General features: G+C 36.1%; 1 protein-coding gene and 1 long non-coding RNA gene across 8 annotated transcripts in view; one reads left to right on the top strand and one right to left on the bottom strand.

The window, feature by feature from the left end:
- The window catches only part of LOC137353506 (uncharacterized), a 691250-nt gene that overhangs the window by 168350 nt on the left and 501930 nt on the right, over nucleotides 1–20970 (bottom strand). The gene's annotated exons all lie outside the window — the stretch shown is intronic.
- LOC137353503 (uncharacterized) overlaps nucleotides 1–20970 on the top strand; it is a 118232-nt gene that overhangs the window by 73065 nt on the left and 24197 nt on the right. For 6 of the 7 annotated variants that reach the window (XM_068019885.1, XM_068019879.1, XM_068019880.1 and 3 more), the window contains 2 exons: nucleotides 19511–19661; nucleotides 20746–20841. In XM_068019885.1, coding sequence (XP_067875986.1) covers nucleotides 19511–19661; nucleotides 20746–20841 — 247 coding nt within the window. The remainder of the gene's footprint in view (nucleotides 1–19510; nucleotides 19662–20745; nucleotides 20842–20970) is intronic. The other variant, XM_068019883.1, reaches the window with a different exon arrangement.

Here is a 20970-nt window from a genome sequence, read left to right as displayed (position 1 = left end):
TGTTATCAGTGTTTATACAGTTGCTGCTAGTTTTGTGCAGTTGGTGTTATCAGTGTTTGGACAGTTGCTAGTTTTGTACAGTCGATGTTATCAGTGTTCATACAGTTGCTGCTAGTTTTGTACAGTTGGTGTTATCAGTGTTTAGACAGTTGCTGCTACTTTTGTACAGTTGATGTTATCAGTGTTTATACAGTTGCTGCTAGTTTTGTACAGTTGGTGTTATCAGTGTTTATCCAGTTGGTGTTATCAGTGTTTATACAGTTGCTGCTTGTTTTGTGCAGTTGGTGTTATCAGTGTTTATACAGTTGATATTATCAGTGTTTATACAGTTGCTGCTAGTTTTGTACAGTTGATGTTATCAGTGTTTATACAGTTGGTGTTATCAGTGTTTATACAGTTGATGTTATCAGTGTTTATACAGTTGGTGTTATCAGTGTTTATACAGTTGATGTTATCAGTGTTTATACAGTTGCTGCTAGTTTTGTCCAGTTGATGTTATCAGTGTTTATACAGTTGCTGCTAGTTTTGTGCAGTTGATGTTATCAGTGTTTATCCAGTTGGTGTTATCAGTGTTTATACAGTTGCTGCTAGTTTTGTACAGTTGGTGTTATCAGTGTTTATACAGTTGCTGCTAGTTTTGTGCAGTTGGTGTTATCAGTGTTTATACAGTTGCTAGTTTTGTACAGTTGATGTTATCAGTGTTTATACAGTTGCTGCTAGTTTTGTACAGTTGATGTTATCAGTGTTTATACAGTTGCTGCTAGTTTTGTGCAGTTGGTGTTATCAGTTTTTATACAGTTGCTAGTTTTGTACAGTTGATGTTATCAGTGTTTATACAGTTGCTGCTAGTTTTGTCCAGTTGGTGTTATCAGTGTTTATACAGTTGCTGCTAGTTTTGTGCAGTTGGTGTTATCAGTGTTTGGACAGTTGCTAGTTTTGTACAGTTGATGTTATCAGTGTTTATACAGTTGCTGCTAGTTTTGCACAGTTGATGTTATCAGTGTTCATACAGTTGCTGCTAGTTTTGTACAGTTGGTGTTATCAGTGTTTATACAGTTGCTGCTAGTTTTGTACAGTTAATGTTATCAGTGTTTATACAGTTGCTGCTAGTTTTGGACAGTTGGTGTTTTCAGTGTTTATACAGTTGTTGCTAGTTTTGTACAGTTGATGTTATCAGTGTTTATACAGTTGCTGCTAGTTTTGTACAGTTGATGTTATCAGTGTTTATACAGTTGATGTTATCAGTGTTTATACAGTTGCTGCTAGTTTTGTACAGTTGGTGTTATCAATGTGTACACAGTTGCTCCTAGTTTTGTACAGTTGATGTTATCAGTGTTTATACAGTTGGTGTTCTCAGTGTTTATACAGTTGCTGCTAGTTTTGTACAGTTGATGTTATCAGTGTTTATACAGTTGGTGTTATCAGTGTTTATACAGTTGATGTTATCAGTGTTTATACAGTTGGTGTTATCAGTGTTTATACAGTTCATGTTATCAGTGTTTATACAGTTGCTGCTAGTTTTGTACAGTTGATGTTATCAGTGTTTATACAGTTGCTGCTAGTTTTGTACAGTTGATGTTATCAGTGTTTATACAGTTGCTGCTAGTTTTGTACAGTTGGTGTTATCAGTGTTTATACAGTTGCTGCTAGTTTTGTACAGTTGATGTTATCAGTGTTCATACAGTTGCTGCTAGTTTTGTACAGTTGGTGTTATCAGTGTTTATACAGTTGCTGCTACTTTTGTACAGTTGATGTTATCAGTGTTTATACAGTTGCTGCTAGTTTTGTACAGTTGGTGTTATCAGTGTTTATCCAGTTGGTGTTATCAGTGTTTATACAGTTGCTGCTAGTTTTGTACAGTTGATGTTATCAGTGTTTATACAGTTGCTGCTAGTTTTGTACAGTTGATGTTATCAGTGTTTATACAGTTGCTGCTAGTTTTGTACCGTTGGTGTTATCAGTGTTTATACAGTTGCTGCTAGTTTTGTACAGTTGGTGTTATCAGTGTTTATACAGTTGCTGCTAGTTTTGTACAGTTGATGTTATCAGTGTTTATACAGTTGCTGCTAGTTTTGTACAGTTGATGTTATCAGTGTTTATACAGTTGCTGCTAGTTTTGTACAGTTGGTGTTATCAGTGTTTATACAGTTGCTGCAAGTTTTGTACAGTTGATGTTATCAGTGTTTATACAGTTGCTGCTAGTTTTGTACAGTTGATGTTATCAGTGTTTGTACAGTTGCTGCTAGTTTTGTACAGTTGATGTTATCAGTGTTTAGACAGTTGGTGCTGATACAGTTGATGTTATCAGTGTTTATACAGTTGCTGCTAGTTTTGTACAGTTGATGTTATCAGTGTTTATACAGTTGTTGCTAGTTTTGTACAGTTGATGTTATCAGTGTTTATACAGTTGCTGCTAGTTTTGTACAGTTGGTGTTATCAGTGTTTATACAGTTGCTGCTAGTTTTGTCCAGTTGGTGTTATCAGTGTTTATACAGTTGCTGCTAGTTTTGGACAGTTGGTGTTATCAGTGTTTATACAGTTGCTAGTTTTGTACCGTTAATGTTATCAGTGTTTATACAGTTGCTAGTTTTGTACAGTTGGTGTTGTCAGTGTTTATACAGTTGCTGCTAGTTTTGTACAGTTGATGTTATCAGTGTTTATACAGTTGCTAGTTTTGTACCCATAATGTTATCAGTGTTTATACAGTTGCTAGTTTTGTACAGTTGGTGTTGTCAGTGTTTATACAGTTGCTGCTAGTTTTGTACAGTTGATGTTATCAGTGTTTAGACAGTTGGTGCTTATACAGTTGATGTTATCAGTGTTTATTCAGTTGCTGCTAGTTTTGTACAGTTGATGTTATCAGTGTTTATACAGTTGATGTTATCAGTGTTTATCCAGTTGGTGTTATCAGTGTTTATACAGTTGGTGTTATCAGTGTTTATGCAGTTGCTGCTAGTTTTGTACAGTTGGTGTTATCAGTGTTTATACAGTTGATGTTATCAGTGTTTATACAGTTGGTGTTATCAGTGTTTATCCAGTTGCTGCTAGTTTTGTACAGTTGGTGTTATCAGTGTTTATACAGTTGATGTTATCAGTGTTTATCCAGTTGGTGTTATCAGTGTTTATACAGTTGATGTTATCAGTGTTTGTACAGTTGCTGCTAGGTTTGTACAGTTGGTGTTATCAGTGTTTATACAGTTGCTGCTAGTTTTGTACAGTTGGTGTTATCAGTGTTTATACAGTTGATGTTTTCAGTGTTTATCCAGTTGGTGTGATCAGTGTTTATACAGTTGATGTTATCAGTGTTTATACAGTTGGTGTTATCAGTGTTTATACAGTTGCTGCTAGTTTTGTACAGTTGGTGTTATCAGTGTTTATACAGTTGCTGCTAGTTTTGTGCAGTTGGTGTTATCAGTGTTTATACAGTTGCTAGTTTTGTACAGTTGATGTTATCAGTGTTTATACAGTTGATGTTATCAGTGTTTATACAGTTGGTGTTATCAGTGTTGATACAGTTGCTGCTAGTTTTGTACAGTTGGTGTTATCAGTGTTTATACAGTTGCTGCTAGTTTTGTGCAGTTGGTGTTATCAGTGTTTATACAGTTGCTAGTTTTGTACAGTTGATGTTATCAGTGTTTATACAGTTGCTGCTAGTTTTGTGCAGTTGGTGTTATCAGTGTTTATACAGTTGCTAGTTTTGTACAGTCGATGTTATCAGTGTTTATACAGTTGCTGCTAGTTTTGTGCAGTTGGTGTTATCAGTATTTATACAGTTGCTAGTTTTGTACAGTTGATGTTATCAGTGTTTATCCAGTTGATGTTATCAGTGTTTATACTGTTGCTGCTCGTTTTGTACAGTTGATATTCTCAGTGTTTATACAGTTGGTGTTATCAGTGTTTATACAGTTGCTGCTAGTTTTGTACAGTTGATGTTATCAGTGTTTATACAGTTGATGTTATCAGTGTTTATCCAGTTGGTGTTATCAGTGTTTATACAGTTGATGTTATCAGTGTTTATCCAGTTGGTGTTATCAGTGTTTATACAGTTGCTGCTAGTTTTGTACAGTTGATGTTATCAGTGTTTATACAGTTGCTGCTAGTTTTGTGCAGTTGGTGTTATCAGTGTTTATACAGTTGCTGCTAGTTTTGTACAGTTGATGTTATCAGTGTTCATACAGTTGATGTTATCAGTGTTTATACAGTTGCTGCCAATTTTGTACAGTTGATGTTATCAGTGTTTATACAGTTGCTGCCAGTTTTGTACAGTTGATGTTATCAGTGTTTATACAGTTGGTGTTATCAGTGTTTATCCAGTTGATGTTATCAGTGTTTATACAGTTGATGTTATCAGTGTTTATACAGTTGCTAGTTTTGTACAGTTGATGTTATCAGTGTTTATACAGTTGCTAGCTTTGTACAGTTGATGTTATCAGTGTTTATCCAGTTGCTGCTAGTTTTGTACAGTTGATGTTATCAGTGTTTATACAGTTGGTGTTATCAGTGTTTATACAGTTGATGTTATCAGTGTTTATACAGTTGGTGTTATCAGTGTTTATACAGTTGATGTTATCAGTGTTTATACAGTTGCTGCTAGTTTTGTCCAGTTGATGTTATCAGTGTTTATACAGTTGCTGCTAGTTTTGTGCAGTTGATGTTATCAGTGTTTATCCAGTTGGTGTTATCAGTGTTTATACAGTTGCTGCTAGTTTTGTACAGTTGGTGTTATCAGTGTTTATACAGTTGCTGCTAGTTTTGTGCAGTTGGTGTTATCAGTGTTTATACAGTTGCTAGTTTTGTACAGTTGATGTTATCAGTGTTTATACAGTTGCTGCTAGTTTTGTACAGTTGATGTTATCAGTGTTTATACAGTTGCTGCTAGTTTTGTGCAGTTGGTGTTATCAGTTTTTATACAGTTGCTAGTTTTGTACAGTTGATGTTATCAGTGTTTATACAGTTGATGTTATCATTGTTTATACAGTTGCTGCTAGTTTTGTACAGTTGATGTTATCAGTGTTTATACAGTTGCTGCTAGTTTTGTGCAGTTGGTGTTATCAGTGTTTATACAGTTGCTAGTTTTGTTCAGTTGATGTTATCAGTGTTTATACAGTTGCTGCTAGTTTTGTCCAGTTGGTGTTATCAGTGTTTATAGAGTTGCTGCTAGTTTTGTGCAGTTGGTGTTATCAGTGTTTGGACAGTTGCTAGTTTTGTACAGTTGATGTTATCAGTGTTCATACAGTTGCTGCTAGTTTTGTACAGTTGGTGTTATCAGTGTTTAGACAGTTGCTGCTACTTTTGTACAGTTGATGTTATCAGTGTTTATACAGTTGCTGCTAGTTTTGTACAGTTGGTGTTATCAGTGTTTATCCAGTTGGTGTTATCAGTGTTTATACAGTTGCTGCTAGTTTTGTGCAGTTGGTGTTATCAGTGTTTATACAGTTGATATTATCAGTGTTTATCCAGTTGCTGCTAGTTTTGTACAGTTGATGTTATCAGTGTTTATACAGTTGGTGTTATCAGTGTTTATACAGTTGATGTTATCAGTGTTTATACAGTTGGTGTTATCAGTGTTTATACAGTTGATGTTATCAGTGTTTATACAGTTGCTGCTAGTTTTGTCCAGTTGATGTTATCAGTGTTTATACAGTTGCTGCTAGTTTTGTGCAGTTGATGTTATCAGTGTTTATCCAGTTGGTGTTATCAGTGTTTATACAGTTGCTGCTAGTTTTGTACAGTTGGTGTTATCAGTGTTTATACAGTTGCTGCTAGTTTTGTGCAGTTGGTGTTATCAGTGTTTATACAGTTGCTAGTTTTGTACAGTTGATGTTATCAGTGTTTATACAGTTGCTGCTAGTTTTGTACAGTTGATGTTATCAGTGTTTATACAGTTGCTGCTAGTTTTGTGCAGTTGGTGTTATCAGTTTTTATACAGTTGCTAGTTTTGTACAGTTGATGTTATCAGTGTTTATACAGTTGCTGCTAGTTTTGTCCAGTTGGTGTTATCAGTGTTTATACAGTTGCTGCTAGTTTTGTGCAGTTGGTGTTATCAGTGTTTGGACAGTTGCTAGTTTTGTACAGTTGATGTTATCAGTGTTTATACAGTTGCTGCTAGTTTTGCACAGTTGATGTTATCAGTGTTCATACAGTTGCTGCTAGTTTTGTACAGTTGGTGTTATCAGTGTTTATACAGTTGCTGCTAGTTTTGTACAGTTAATGTTATCAGTGTTTATACAGTTGCTGCTAGTTTTGGACAGTTGGTGTTTTCAGTGTTTATACAGTTGTTGCTAGTTTTGTACAGTTGATGTTATCAGTGTTTATACAGTTGCTGCTAGTTTTGTACAGTTGATGTTATCAGTGTTTATACAGTTGATGTTATCAGTGTTTATACAGTTGCTGCTAGTTTTGTACAGTTGGTGTTATCAATGTGTACACAGTTGCTCCTAGTTTTGTACAGTTGATGTTATCAGTGTTTATACAGTTGGTGTTCTCAGTGTTTATACAGTTGCTGCTAGTTTTGTACAGTTGATGTTATCAGTGTTTATACAGTTGGTGTTATCAGTGTTTATACAGTTGATGTTATCAGTGTTTATACAGTTGGTGTTATCAGTGTTTATACAGTTCATGTTATCAGTGTTTATACAGTTGCTGCTAGTTTTGTACAGTTGATGTTATCAGTGTTTATACAGTTGCTGCTAGTTTTGTACAGTTGATGTTATCAGTGTTTATACAGTTGCTGCTAGTTTTGTACAGTTGGTGTTATCAGTGTTTATACAGTTGCTGCTAGTTTTGTACAGTTGATGTTATCAGTGTTCATACAGTTGCTGCTAGTTTTGTACAGTTGGTGTTATCAGTGTTTATACAGTTGCTGCTACTTTTGTACAGTTGATGTTATCAGTGTTTATACAGTTGCTGCTAGTTTTGTACAGTTGGTGTTATCAGTGTTTATCCAGTTGGTGTTATCAGTGTTTATACAGTTGCTGCTAGTTTTGTACAGTTGATGTTATCAGTGTTTATACAGTTGCTGCTAGTTTTGTACAGTTGATGTTATCAGTGTTTATACAGTTGCTGCTAGTTTTGTACCGTTGGTGTTATCAGTGTTTATACAGTTGCTGCTAGTTTTGTACAGTTGGTGTTATCAGTGTTTATACAGTTGCTGCTAGTTTTGTACAGTTGATGTTATCAGTGTTTATACAGTTGCTGCTAGTTTTGTACAGTTGATGTTATCAGTGTTTATACAGTTGCTGCTAGTTTTGTACAGTTGGTGTTATCAGTGTTTATACAGTTGCTGCAAGTTTTGTACAGTTGATGTTATCAGTGTTTATACAGTTGCTGCTAGTTTTGTACAGTTGATGTTATCAGTGTTTGTACAGTTGCTGCTAGTTTTGTACAGTTGATGTTATCAGTGTTTAGACAGTTGGTGCTGATACAGTTGATGTTATCAGTGTTTATACAGTTGCTGCTAGTTTTGTACAGTTGATGTTATCAGTGTTTATACAGTTGTTGCTAGTTTTGTACAGTTGATGTTATCAGTGTTTATACAGTTGCTGCTAGTTTTGTACAGTTGGTGTTATCAGTGTTTATACAGTTGCTGCTAGTTTTGTCCAGTTGGTGTTATCAGTGTTTATACAGTTGCTGCTAGTTTTGGACAGTTGGTGTTATCAGTGTTTATACAGTTGCTAGTTTTGTACCGTTAATGTTATCAGTGTTTATACAGTTGCTAGTTTTGTACAGTTGGTGTTGTCAGTGTTTATACAGTTGCTGCTAGTTTTGTACAGTTGATGTTATCAGTGTTTATACAGTTGCTAGTTTTGTACCCATAATGTTATCAGTGTTTATACAGTTGCTAGTTTTGTACAGTTGGTGTTGTCAGTGTTTATACAGTTGCTGCTAGTTTTGTACAGTTGATGTTATCAGTGTTTAGACAGTTGGTGCTTATACAGTTGATGTTATCAGTGTTTATTCAGTTGCTGCTAGTTTTGTACAGTTGATGTTATCAGTGTTTATACAGTTGATGTTATCAGTGTTTATCCAGTTGGTGTTATCAGTGTTTATACAGTTGGTGTTATCAGTGTTTATGCAGTTGCTGCTAGTTTTGTACAGTTGGTGTTATCAGTGTTTATACAGTTGATGTTATCAGTGTTTATACAGTTGGTGTTATCAGTGTTTATCCAGTTGCTGCTAGTTTTGTACAGTTGGTGTTATCAGTGTTTATACAGTTGATGTTATCAGTGTTTATCCAGTTGGTGTTATCAGTGTTTATACAGTTGATGTTATCAGTGTTTGTACAGTTGCTGCTAGGTTTGTACAGTTGGTGTTATCAGTGTTTATACAGTTGCTGCTAGTTTTGTACAGTTGGTGTTATCAGTGTTTATACAGTTGATGTTTTCAGTGTTTATCCAGTTGGTGTGATCAGTGTTTATACAGTTGATGTTATCAGTGTTTATACAGTTGGTGTTATCAGTGTTTATACAGTTGCTGCTAGTTTTGTACAGTTGGTGTTATCAGTGTTTATACAGTTGCTGCTAGTTTTGTGCAGTTGGTGTTATCAGTGTTTATACAGTTGCTAGTTTTGTACAGTTGATGTTATCAGTGTTTATACAGTTGATGTTATCAGTGTTTATACAGTTGGTGTTATCAGTGTTGATACAGTTGCTGCTAGTTTTGTACAGTTGGTGTTATCAGTGTTTATACAGTTGCTGCTAGTTTTGTGCAGTTGGTGTTATCAGTGTTTATACAGTTGCTAGTTTTGTACAGTTGATGTTATCAGTGTTTATACAGTTGCTGCTAGTTTTGTGCAGTTGGTGTTATCAGTGTTTATACAGTTGCTAGTTTTGTACAGTCGATGTTATCAGTGTTTATACAGTTGCTGCTAGTTTTGTGCAGTTGGTGTTATCAGTATTTATACAGTTGCTAGTTTTGTACAGTTGATGTTATCAGTGTTTATCCAGTTGATGTTATCAGTGTTTATACTGTTGCTGCTCGTTTTGTACAGTTGATATTCTCAGTGTTTATACAGTTGGTGTTATCAGTGTTTATACAGTTGCTGCTAGTTTTGTACAGTTGATGTTATCAGTGTTTATACAGTTGATGTTATCAGTGTTTATCCAGTTGGTGTTATCAGTGTTTATACAGTTGATGTTATCAGTGTTTATCCAGTTGGTGTTATCAGTGTTTATACAGTTGCTGCTAGTTTTGTACAGTTGATGTTATCAGTGTTTATACAGTTGCTGCTAGTTTTGTGCAGTTGGTGTTATCAGTGTTTATACAGTTGCTGCTAGTTTTGTACAGTTGATGTTATCAGTGTTCATACAGGTGATGTTATCAGTGTTTATACAGTTGCTGCCAATTTTGTACAGTTGATGTTATCAGTGTTTATACAGTTGCTGCCAGTTTTGTACAGTTGATGTTATCAGTGTTTATACAGTTGGTGTTATCAGTGTTTATCCAGTTGATGTTATCAGTGTTTATACAGTTGATGTTATCAGTGTTTATACAGTTGCTAGTTTTGTACAGTTGATGTTATCAGTGTTTATACAGTTGCTAGCTTTGTACAGTTGATGTTATCAGTGTTTATCCAGTTGCTGCTAGTTTTGTACAGTTGATGTTATCAATGTTTATACAGTTGATGTTATCAGTGTTTATACAGTTGCTGCTAATTTTGTACAGTTGATGTTATCAGTGTTTATACAGTTGATGTTATCAGTGTTTATACAGTTGCTGCTAATTTTGTACAGTTGATGTTATCAGTGTTTATCCAGTTGATGTTATCAGTGTTTATACAGTTGCTGCTAGTTTTGTACAGTTGATGTTATCAGTGTTTATACAGTTGCTGCTAGTTTTGTACAGTTGATGTTATCAGTGTTTATACAGTTGATGTTATCAGTGTTTATACAGTTGCTGCTAGTTTTGTACAGTTGATGTTATCAGTGTTTATCTTGTTGATGTTATCAGTGTTTATACAGTTGCTGCTAGTTTTGTACAGTTGATGTTATCAGTGTTTATCCAGTTGGTGTTATCAGTGTTTATGCAGTTTCTGCTAGTTTTGTACAGTTGATGTTATCAGTGTTTATACAGTTGATGTTATCAGTGTTTGTACAGTTGCTGCTAGTTTTGTCCAGTTGATGTTATCAGTGTTTATCCAGTTGGTGTTATCAGTGTTTATCCAGTTGGTGTTATCAGTGTTTATACAGTTGCTGCTAGTTTTGTACAGTTGATGTTATCAGTGTTTATACAGTTGCTGCTAGTTTTGTACAGTTGACGTTATCAGTGTTTATACAGTTGCTGCTAGTTTTGTACAGTTGGTGTTATCAGTGTTTATCCAGTTGGTGTTATCAGTGTTTATACAGTTGCTGCTAGTTTTGTGCAGTTGGTGTTATCAGTGTTGATCCAGTTGGTGTTATCAGTGTTTATACAGTTGCTGCTAGTTTTGTGCAGTTGGTGTTATCAGTGTTTATACAGTTGAAATTATCAGTGTTTATACAGTTGCTGCTAGTTTTGTACAGTTGGTGTTATCAGTGTTTGTACAGTTGCTGCTAGTTTTGTACAGTTGGTGTTATCAGTGTTTATCCAGTTGGTGTTATCAGTGTTTATACAGTTGCTGCTGGTTTTGTACAGTTGGTGTTATCAATGTTTATCCAGTTGCTGCTAGTTTTGTCCAGTTGATGTTATCAGTGTTTATACAGTTGCTGCTAGTTTTGTGCAGTTGATGTTATCAGTGTTTATCCAGTTGGTGTTATCAGTGTTTATACAGTTGCTGCTAGTTTTGTACAGTTGGTGTTATCAGTGTTTATACAGTTGCTGCTAGTTTTGTGCAGTTGCTAGTTTTGTACAGTTGATGTTATCAGTGTTTATACAGTTGCTGCTAGTTTTGTACAGTTGATGTTATCAGTGTTTATACAGTTGATGTTATCATTGTTTATACAGTTGCTGCTAGTTTTGTACAGTTGATGTTATCAGTGTTTATACAGTTGCTGCTAGTTTTGTGCAGTTGGTGTTATCAGTGTTTATACAGTTGCTAGTTTTGTTCAGTTGATGTTATCAGTGTTTATACAGTTGCTGCTAGTTTTGTCCAGTTGGTGTTATCAGTGTTTATACAGTTGCTGCTAGTTTTGTGCAGTTGGTGTTATCAGTGTTTGGACAGTTGCTAGTTTTGTACAGTTGATGTTATCAGTGTTTATACAGTTGCTGCTAGTTTTGTACAGTTGGTGTTATCAGTGTTTAGACAGTTGCTGCTACTTTTGTACAGTTGATGTTATCAGTGTTTATACAGTTGCTGCTAGTTTTGTACAGTTGGTGTTATCAGTGTTTATCCAGTTGGTGTTATCAGTGTTTATACAGTTGCTGCTAGTTTTGTGCAGTTGGTGTTATCAGTGTTTATACAGTTGATATTATCAGTGTTTATACAGTTGCTGCTAGTTTTGTACAGTTGATGTTATCAGTGTTTATACAGTTGGTGTTATCAGTGTTTATACAGTTGATGTTATCAGTGTTTATACAGTTGGTGTTATCAGTGTTTATACAGTTGATGTTATCAGTGTTTATACAGTTGATGTTATCAGTGTTTATACAGTTGCTGCTAGTTTTGTCCAGTTGATGTTATCAGTGTTTATACAGTTGCTGCTAGTTTTGTGCAGTTGATGTTATCAGTGTTTATACAGTTGGTGTTATCAGTGTTTATACAGTTGCTGCTAGTTTTGTACAGTTGGTGTTATCAGTGTTTATACAGTTGCTGCTAGTTTTGTGCAGTTGGTGTTATCAGTGTTTATACAGTTGCTAGTTTTGTACAGTTGATGTTATCAGTGTTTATACAGTTGCTGCTAGTTTTGTACAGTTGATGTTATCAGTGTTTATACAGTTGCTGCTAGTTTTGTGCAGTTGGTGTTATCAGTTTTTATACAGTTGCTAGTTTTGTACAGTTGATGTTATCAGTGTTTATACAGTTGCTGCTAGTTTTGTCCAGTTGGTGTTATCAGTGTTTATACAGTTGCTGCTAGTTTTGTGCAGTTGGTGTTATCAGTGTTTGGACAGTTGCTAGTTTTGTACAGTTGATGTTATCAGTGTTTATACAGTTGCTGCTAGTTTTGCACAGTTGATGTTATCAGTGTTCATACAGTTGCTGCTAGTTTTGTACAGTTGGTGTTATCAGTGTTTATACAGTTGCTGCTAGTTTTGTACAGTTAATGTTATCAGTGTTTATACAGTTGCTGCTAGTTTTGGACAGTTGGTGTTTTCAGTGTTTATACAGTTGTTGCTAGTTTTGTACAGTTGATGTTATCAGTGTTTATACAGTTGATGTTATCAGTGTTTATACAGTTGCTGCTAGTTTTGTACAGTTGGTGTTATCAATGTGTACACAGTTGCTCCTAGTTTTGTACAGTTGATGTTATCAGTGTTTATACAGTTGGTGTTCTCAGTGTTTATACAGTTGCTGCTAGTTTTGTACAGTTGATGTTATCAGTGTTTATACAGTTGGTGTTATCAGTGTTTATACAGTTGATGTTATCAGTGTTTATACAGTTGGTGTTATCAGTGTTTATACAGTTCATGTTATCAGTGTTTATACAGTTGCTGCTAGTTTTGTACAGTTGATGTTATCAGTGTTTATACAGTTGCTGCTAGTTTTGTACAGTTGATGTTATCAGTGTTTATACAGTTGCTGCTAGTTTTGTACAGTTGGTGTTATCAGTGTTTATACAGTTGCTGCTAGTTTTGTACAGTTGCTGTTATCAGTGTTCATACAGTTGCTGCTAGTTTTGTACAGTTGGTGTTATCAGTGTTTATACAGTTGCTGCTACTTTTGTACAGTTGATGTTATCAGTGTTTATACAGTTGCTGCTAGTTTTGTACAGTTGGTGTTATCAGTGTTTATCCAGTTGGTGTTATCAGTGTTTATACAGTTGCTGCTAGTTTTGTACAGTTGATGTTATCAGTGTTTATACAGTTGCTGCTAGTTTTGTACAGTTGATGTTATCAGTGTTTATACAGTTGCTGCTAGTTTTGTACCGTTGGTGTTATCAGTGTTTATACAGTTGCTGCTAGTTTTGTACAGTTGGTGTTATCAGTGTTTATACAGTTGCTGCTAGTTTTGTACAGTTGATGTTATCAGTGTTTATACAGTTGCTGCTAGTTTTGTACAGTTGATGTTATCAGTGTTTATACAGTTGCTGCTAGTTTTGTACAGTTGGTGTTATCAGTGTTTATACAGTTGCTGCAAGTTTTGTACAGTTGATGTTATCAGTGTTTATACAGTTGCTGCTAGTTTTGTACAGTTGATGTTATCAGTGTTTGTACAGTTGCTGCTAGTTTTGTACAGTTGGTGTTATCAGTGTTTATACAGTTGCTGCTAGTTTTGTACAGTTGATGTTATCAGTGTTTATACAGTTGTTGCTAGTTTTGTACAGTTGATGTTATCAGTGTTTATACAGTTGCTGCTAGTTTTGTACAGTTGGTGTTATCAGTGTTTATACAGTTGCTGCTAGTTTTGTCCAGTTGGTGTTATCAGTGTTTATACAGTTGCTGCTAGTTTTGGACAGTTGGTGTTATCAGTGTTTATACAGTTGCTAGTTTTGTACCGTTAATGTTATCAGTGTTTATACAGTTGCTAGTTTTGTACAGTTGGTGTTGTCAGTGTTTATACAGTTGCTGCTAGTTTTGTACAGTTGATGTTATCAGTGTTTATACAGTTGCTAGTTTTGTACCCATAATGTTATCAGTGTTTATACAGTTGCTAGTTTTGTACAGTTGGTGTTGTCAGTGTTTATACAGTTGCTGCTAGTTTTGTACAGTTGATGTTATCAGTGTTTAGACAGTTGGTGCTTATACAGTTGATGTTATCAGTGTTTATTCAGTTGCTGCTAGTTTTGTACAGTTGATGTTATCAGTGTTTATACAGTTGATGTTATCAGTGTTTATCCAGTTGGTGTTATCAGTGTTTATACAGTTGGTGTTATCAGTGTTTATGCAGTTGCTGCTAGTTTTGTACAGTTGGTGTTATCAGTGTTTATACAGTTGATGTTATCAGTGTTTATACAGTTGGTGTTATCAGTGTTTATCCAGTTGCTGCTAGTTTTGTACAGTTGGTGTTATCAGTGTTTATACAGTTGATGTTATCAGTGTTTATCCAGTTGGTGTTATCAGTGTTTATACAGTTGATGTTATCAGTGTTTGTACAGTTGCTGCTAGGTTTGTACAGTTGGTGTTATCAGTGTTTATACAGTTGCTGCTAGTTTTGTACAGTTGGTGTTATCAGTGTTTATACAGTTGATGTTTTCAGTGTTTATCCAGTTGGTGTGATCAGTGTTTATACAGTTGATGTTATCAGTGTTTATACAGTTGGTGTTATCAGTGTTTATACAGTTGCTGCTAGTTTTGTACAGTTGGTGTTATCAGTGTTTATACAGTTGCTGCTAGTTTTGTGCAGTTGGTGTTATCAGTGTTTATACAGTTGCTAGTTTTGTACAGTTGATGTTATCAGTGTTTATACAGTTGATGTTATCAGTGTTTATACAGTTGGTGTTATCAGTGTTGATACAGTTGCTGCTAGTTTTGTACAGTTGGTGCTATCAGTGTTTATACAGTTGCTGCTAGTTTTGTGCAGTTGGTGTTATCAGTGTTTATACAGTTGCTAGTTTTGTACAGTTGATGTTATCAGTGTTTATACAGTTGCTGCTAGTTTTGTGCAGTTGGTGTTATCAGTGTTTATACAGTTGCTAGTTTTGTACAGTCGATGTTATCAGTGTTTATACAGTTGCTGCTAGTTTTGTGCAGTTGGTGTTATCAGTATTTATACAGTTGCTAGTTTTGTACAGTTGATGTTATCAGTGTTTATCCAGTTGATGTTATCAGTGTTTATACTGTTGCTGCTCGTTTTGTACAGTTGATATTCTCAGTGTTTATACAGTTGGTGTTATCAGTGTTTATACAGTTGCTGCTAGTTTTGTACAGTTGATGTTATCAGTGTTTATACAGTTGATGTTATCAGTGTTTATCCAGTTGGTGTTATCAGTGTTTATACAGTTGATGTTATCAGTGTTTATCCAGTTGGTGTTATCAGTGTTTATACAGTTGCTGCTAGTTTTGTACAGTTGATGTTATCAGTGTTTATACAGTTGCTGCTAGTTTTGTGCAGTTGGTGTTATCAGTGTTTATACAGTTGCTGCTAGTTTTGTACAGTTGATGTTATCAGTGTTCATACAGTTGATGTTATCAGTGTTTATACAGTTGCTGCCAATTTTGTACAGTTGATGTTATCAGTGTTTATACAGTTGATGTTATCAGTGTTTATACAGTTGCTGCCAGTTTTGTACAGTTGATGTTATCAGTGTTTATACAGTTGGTGTTATCAGTGTTTATCCAGTTGATGTTATCAGTGTTTATACAGTTGATGTTATCAGTGTTTATACAGTTGCTAGTTTTGTACAGTTGATGTTATCAGTGTTTATACAGTTGCTAGCTTTGTACAGTTGATGTTATCAGTGTTTATCCAGTTGCTGCTAGTTTTGTACAGTTGATGTTATCAATGTTTATTCAGTTGATGTTATCAGTGTTTATACAGTTGCTGCTAATTTTGTACAGTTCATGTTATCAGTGTTTATACAGTTGATGTTATCAGTGTTTATACAGTTGCTGCTAATTTTGTACAGTTGATGTTATCAGTGTTTATCCAGTTGATGTTATCAGTGTTTATACAGTTGCTGCTAGTTTTGTACAGTTGATGTTATCAGTGTTTATACAGTTGCTGCTAGTTTTGTACAGTTGATGTTATCAGTGTTTATACAGTTGATGTTATCAGTGTTTATACAGTTGCTGCTAGTTTTGTACAGTTGATGTTATCAGTGTTTATCCAGTTGATGTTATCAGTGTTTATACAGTTGCTGCTAGTTTTGTACAGTTGATGTTATCAGTGTTTATCCAGTTGGTGTTATCAGTGTTTATGCAGTTTCTGCTAGTTTTGTACAGTTGATGTTATCAGTGTTTATACAGTTGATGTTATCAGTGTTTGTACAGTTGCTGCTAGTTTTGTCCAGTTGATGTTATCAGTGTTTATCCAGTTGGTGTTATCAGTGTTTATCCAGTTGGTGTTATCAGTGTTTATACAGTTGCTGCTAGTTTTGTACAGTTGATGTTATCAGTGTTTATACAGTTGCTGCTAGTTTTGTACAGTTGACGTTATCAGTGTTTATACAGTTGCTGCTAGTTTTGTACAGTTGGTGTTATCAGTGTTTATCCAGTTGGTGTTATCAGTGTTTATACAGTTGCTGCTAGTTTTGTGCAGTTGGTGTTATCAGTGTTGATCCAGTTGGTGTTATCAGTGTTTATACAGTTGCTGCTAGTTTTGTGCAGTTGGTGTTATCAGTGTTTATACAGTTGAAATTATCAGTGTTTATACAGTTGCTGCTAGTTTTGTACAGTTGGTGTTATCAGTGTTTGTACAGTTGCTGCTAGTTTTGTACAGTTGGTGTTATCAGTGTTTATCCAGTTGGTGTTATCAGTGTTTATACAGTTGCTGCTGGTTTTGTACAGTTGGTGTTATCAATGTTTATCCAGTTGCTGCTAGTTTTGTGCAGTTGATGTTATCAGTGTTTATACAGTTGCTGCTAGTTTTGTACAGTTGGTGTTATCAGTGTTTATACAGTTGCTGCTAGTTTTGTACAGTTGGTGTTGGTGTTTGTCCAGTTGGCGCTATCACTGTTTGTACAGTTGGTGTTATCAATGTTTATACAGTTGGTGTTAGTTTTGTGCAGTTGGTGTGATCAGTGTTTATACAGTTGGTGTTATCAGTGTTTATACAGTTGGTGTTAGTTTTGTGCAGTTGGTGTGATCAGTGTTGTACAGTTGCTGCCAGTTTTGTACAGTTGGTGTTTTCAATGTTTATACAGTTGCTGCTAGTTTTGTGCAGTTGATGTTATCAGGGTTTCTACAGTTGGTGTTGTCAGTGTTTCTACAGTTGGTGTTATTAGTGTTTGTACAGTTGGTGTTTTGTGCAGTTGGTGTTATCAGTGTTTATACAGTTGGTGTTATTAGTGTTTGTACAGTTGGTGTTTTCTGCAGTTGGTGTTATCATTGTTTCTACAGTTGGTGTTATTAGTGTTTGTACAGTTGGTGTTTTGTGCAGTTGGTGTTATCATTGTTTCTACAGTTGGTGTTATTAGTGTTTGTACAGTTGGTGTTTTGTGCAGTTGGTGTTATCAGTGTTTCTACAGTTGGTGTTATTAGTGTTTGTACAGTTGGTGTTTTGTGCAGTTGGTGTTACCAGTGTTTACACAGTTGCTGCTAGTTTTGTACAGTTGGTGTTTTGTGCAGTTGGTGTGATCAGTGTTTATACAGTTGCTGCTAGTTTTGTACAGTTGATGTTATCAGTGTTTATACAGTTGCTGCTAGTTTTGTACAGTTGGTGTTATCAGTGTTTATACAGTTGCTGCTAGTTTTGTCCAGTTGATGTTATCAGTGTTTATACAGTTGCTGCTCGTTTTGTACAGTTGATGTTATCAGTGTTTATGCAGTTGCTGCTAGTTTTGTGCAGTTGATGTTATCAGTGTTTATACAGTTGCTGCTAGTTTTGTACAGTTGGTGTTATCAGTGTTTATACAGTTGCTGCTAGTTTTGTACAGTTGATGTTCTCAGTGTTTATACAGTTGCTGCTCGTTTTGTACAGTTGATGTTATCAGTGTTTATGCAGTTGCTGCTAGTTTTGTACAGTTGATGTTATCAGTGTTTACACAGTTGCTGCTAGTTTTGTACAGTTGATGTTATCAGTGTTTATACAGTTGCTGCTAGTTTTGTACAGTTGATGTTATCAGTGTTTATACAGTTGCTGCTAGTTTTGTACAGTTGATGTTATCAGTGTTTATACAGTTGCTGCTCGTTTTGTACAGTTGATGTTATCAGTGTTTATGCAGTTGCTGCTAGTTTTGTACAGTTGATGTTATCAGTGTTTACACAGTTGCTGCTAGTTTTGTACAGTTGATGTTCTCAGTGTTTATACAGTTGCTGCTAGTTTTGTACAGTTGATGTTATCAGTGTTTATACAGTTGCTGCTAGTTTTGTACAGTTGATGTTATCAGTGTTTATACAGTTGCTGCTAGTTTTGTACAGTTGGTGTTATCAGTGTTTATACAGTTGCTGCTAGTTTTGTACAGTTGATGTTATCAGTGTTTACTCAGTTGCTGCTAGTTTTGTACAGTTGATGTTATCAGTGTTTATACAGTTGCTGCTAGTTTTGTCCAGTTGGTGTTATCAGTGTTTATACAGTTGCTGCTAGTTTTGTACAGTTGGTGTTATCAGTGTTTATACAGTTGCTGCTAGTTTTGTCCAGTTGGTGTTATCAGTGTTTATACAGTTGCTGCTAGTTTTGTACAGTTGATGTTATCAGTGTTTATACAGTTGCTGCTAGTTTTGTACAGTTGGTGTTAGTGTTTGTACAGTTGGTGTGATCAGTGTTTATACAGTTGCTGCTAGTTTTGTACAGTTGGTGTTATCAGTGTTTCTACAGTTGGTGTTATTAGTGTTTGTACAGTTGGTGTTTTGTACAGTTGGTGTTATCAGTGTTTATACAGTTGGTGTTATCAGTGTTTATGCATTTGGTTTCATCAGTGTTTATGCATTTGGTGTTTTGTGCAGTTGGTGTTATTGGTGAGCAGTGGAATCTATACAATTGGTATTATTGGTGTTTGTGCAGTTGGTCCTGTCAGTGTTTGTACAGTTGGTGGTGTTAGTGTTTGTACAGTTGGTGTTGTTATTGAGCAGTAGAATTTGTACAGTTGGTGTTGTTAGTGAGCAGTAGAGTTTGTACAGTTGGTGTTGTTAGTGTTTGTACAGTTGGTGCTCGTGTTTGTACAGTTGGTGTTGTTGGTGAGCAGTAGAGTTTGTACAGTTGGTGTTGTTAGTGAGCAGTAGAATTTGTACAGTTGGTGTTATTAGTGTTTGTACAGTTGGTGCTAGTGTTTGTGCCGTTGGTCTTTTAGTGTTGGTGGAGTGGGTGTTATTAGTGCGCAGTAGAACTTGCCAGTTGGTGTTAATATTGTACAGTTGGTGCTATTAGTTTTTGTGCAGTTGGTGTTATTCGTATTTTAACAGTTGGTGTTAGTTTTGTACAGTTGGTGTTAGTTTTGTACAGTTGGTGTTAATGTTGGTGCAGTTGGTGTTAGTGTGTGCACAGTTGGCGAGCAGTAGAGTTTGTGCAGTTGTTATTAGTGTTTGTACAGGTAGTGTTTAATACTGTTAGTTTCAGTGGACCTTTCACTGAGATTATTATGGACAATCAGAGAACCCTCACTGAAATTCAATCTCTATATTTTCAATTCCTGAGTGGGGCTTCTCACTCAGCAAGAGTTGACCAATTGTGGTCCAGATTACTACATCCTTATCTCGAAAGCAGTGGTTGCTTCATCAGCTGCATGTTACAGAGCAAAGCAAGTAATAAAGAAGAATTCAGTGATATAATTCCTAGAGATGGATGTTTGGGGTGGATCGGGTAGAGGCCACAGGTCTCAGTGTTTCTCTGTTTGTGTTGCAGGGTGTTTGGGCCCCTCCTGAAAAGTCCCAACCCCCTACACATTCTGCAGTGTTTGTCGAATGCCATATTCAGCAGAAGAGTCACAGTGGGAGCTGGGAGGGCTGCCCATGTCTTCCTTTTCTTCCAGCTGGCAAAACTATTTCTGCCGACAGTGAGTACTCAAATCATTTAATCAATAACACATAAATCAATCAATACATAATTCAAAACATACTCTGGATAACGAGTGTTCACTTGACCTGGGTAATGGCTGGGTACTGTACCCATGTAATGCCTTGGGAATGCTTGATGAGACAGTGTAGAGGAATCTTTACTCTGTCTCTAACCCATATTGAACCTGCCCGGGGTGTTTTATAGGACCAGGAGCCAATGTAAATCAACAAGGACAGGGGTGGTGGGTTAGCAGGATGAATACGTGTCGTAGAGTTTTTGATGAGCTGATATTTATGGGGGGCTGGAGGATGTGTGGCTGATATAATGGAGGTGGAAAATGGCAGTCTCTGTGCTGGAAAGGGTATCAGGTCAGAAGTTAAGCTTAGGATAAAACAGAATGCCAATACAACAAACAGTCTGATTCAACTTGACACACTGCCTACATAGGGGAGTGTAATTGTTGGCTAGGATATGGAGTTTGTGGGGTGGGGGGGTGGCAGGGGAACAAAGAGAATGGCTTTGGCCTTCCCAATGCTTAGTGGCTCATCCAAGGTTGAATGCAGCCAACCAGTCTGACAACATAGAGCAGTGGAGAGGTGTTCTCAGTGTACATGTGAAAGCTGATCCCATGACTCCGGATGACATCAGAAAAGGACAGCACGTATATGAGGAAGTGGGTGGGTGTAGGAGGGGCTAAGGATACATCCTTGGACAACTCCAGAGGTAATACTGCAGGGCCAGACAACAAGCCTGAATGGAAATTCTCTGGTTATGATCATATATTTATATGTGGAACTCGTCCAACTGAGCAGGAGAGGCACTGGAGAAAGAAAGTGTGGTTGACAACAAAGGCTGGAGAACTCAAGGAAGAGGAGGAGGAATAATGCACCACAGTCGGGGGGATGTCATTTAAAACTTTGTTTAAGGCTGTTTCAGTACTATGACAGGGAGTGACCTGATTTAGAGTCTTGGAGTCATTTACAACACAGAAGGAGGCCATTCAACCCATCGAGTGCATCCAAGATTCAAGCAAGTAGCAGTAGTACAAAGCAGTGACTAATAGCTCTATTTCTGTTTTTAAGATCTTGCAATCAAAATCCTTCGCATTTTTTAAGAAATGGGTTGAAGTATTTATTCTGGAGATGGTAGTTCCTTGGATATCCCAGATGGGTGGCTGGGTGAGTAACTGTGCCAGAACATCAGCTGGTGCGCAGAAATTGATTTATACTGAACTGCGATCCAAAGATGTAGATACATGCATACAGAGGTTGTCTCCCTCTCTGTGTTACAGGTATATTTACTCTCCT

The sequence above is a fragment of the Heterodontus francisci genome, chromosome 41 (genome assembly GCF_036365525.1).
Source record: "Heterodontus francisci isolate sHetFra1 chromosome 41, sHetFra1.hap1, whole genome shotgun sequence".
In the NCBI taxonomy this organism is placed as follows: domain Eukaryota; kingdom Metazoa; phylum Chordata; class Chondrichthyes; order Heterodontiformes; family Heterodontidae; genus Heterodontus; species Heterodontus francisci.
The sequence above is the reverse complement of the archived record's forward strand: the minus strand, read 5'-3'. Positions and strand labels throughout refer to the sequence as shown.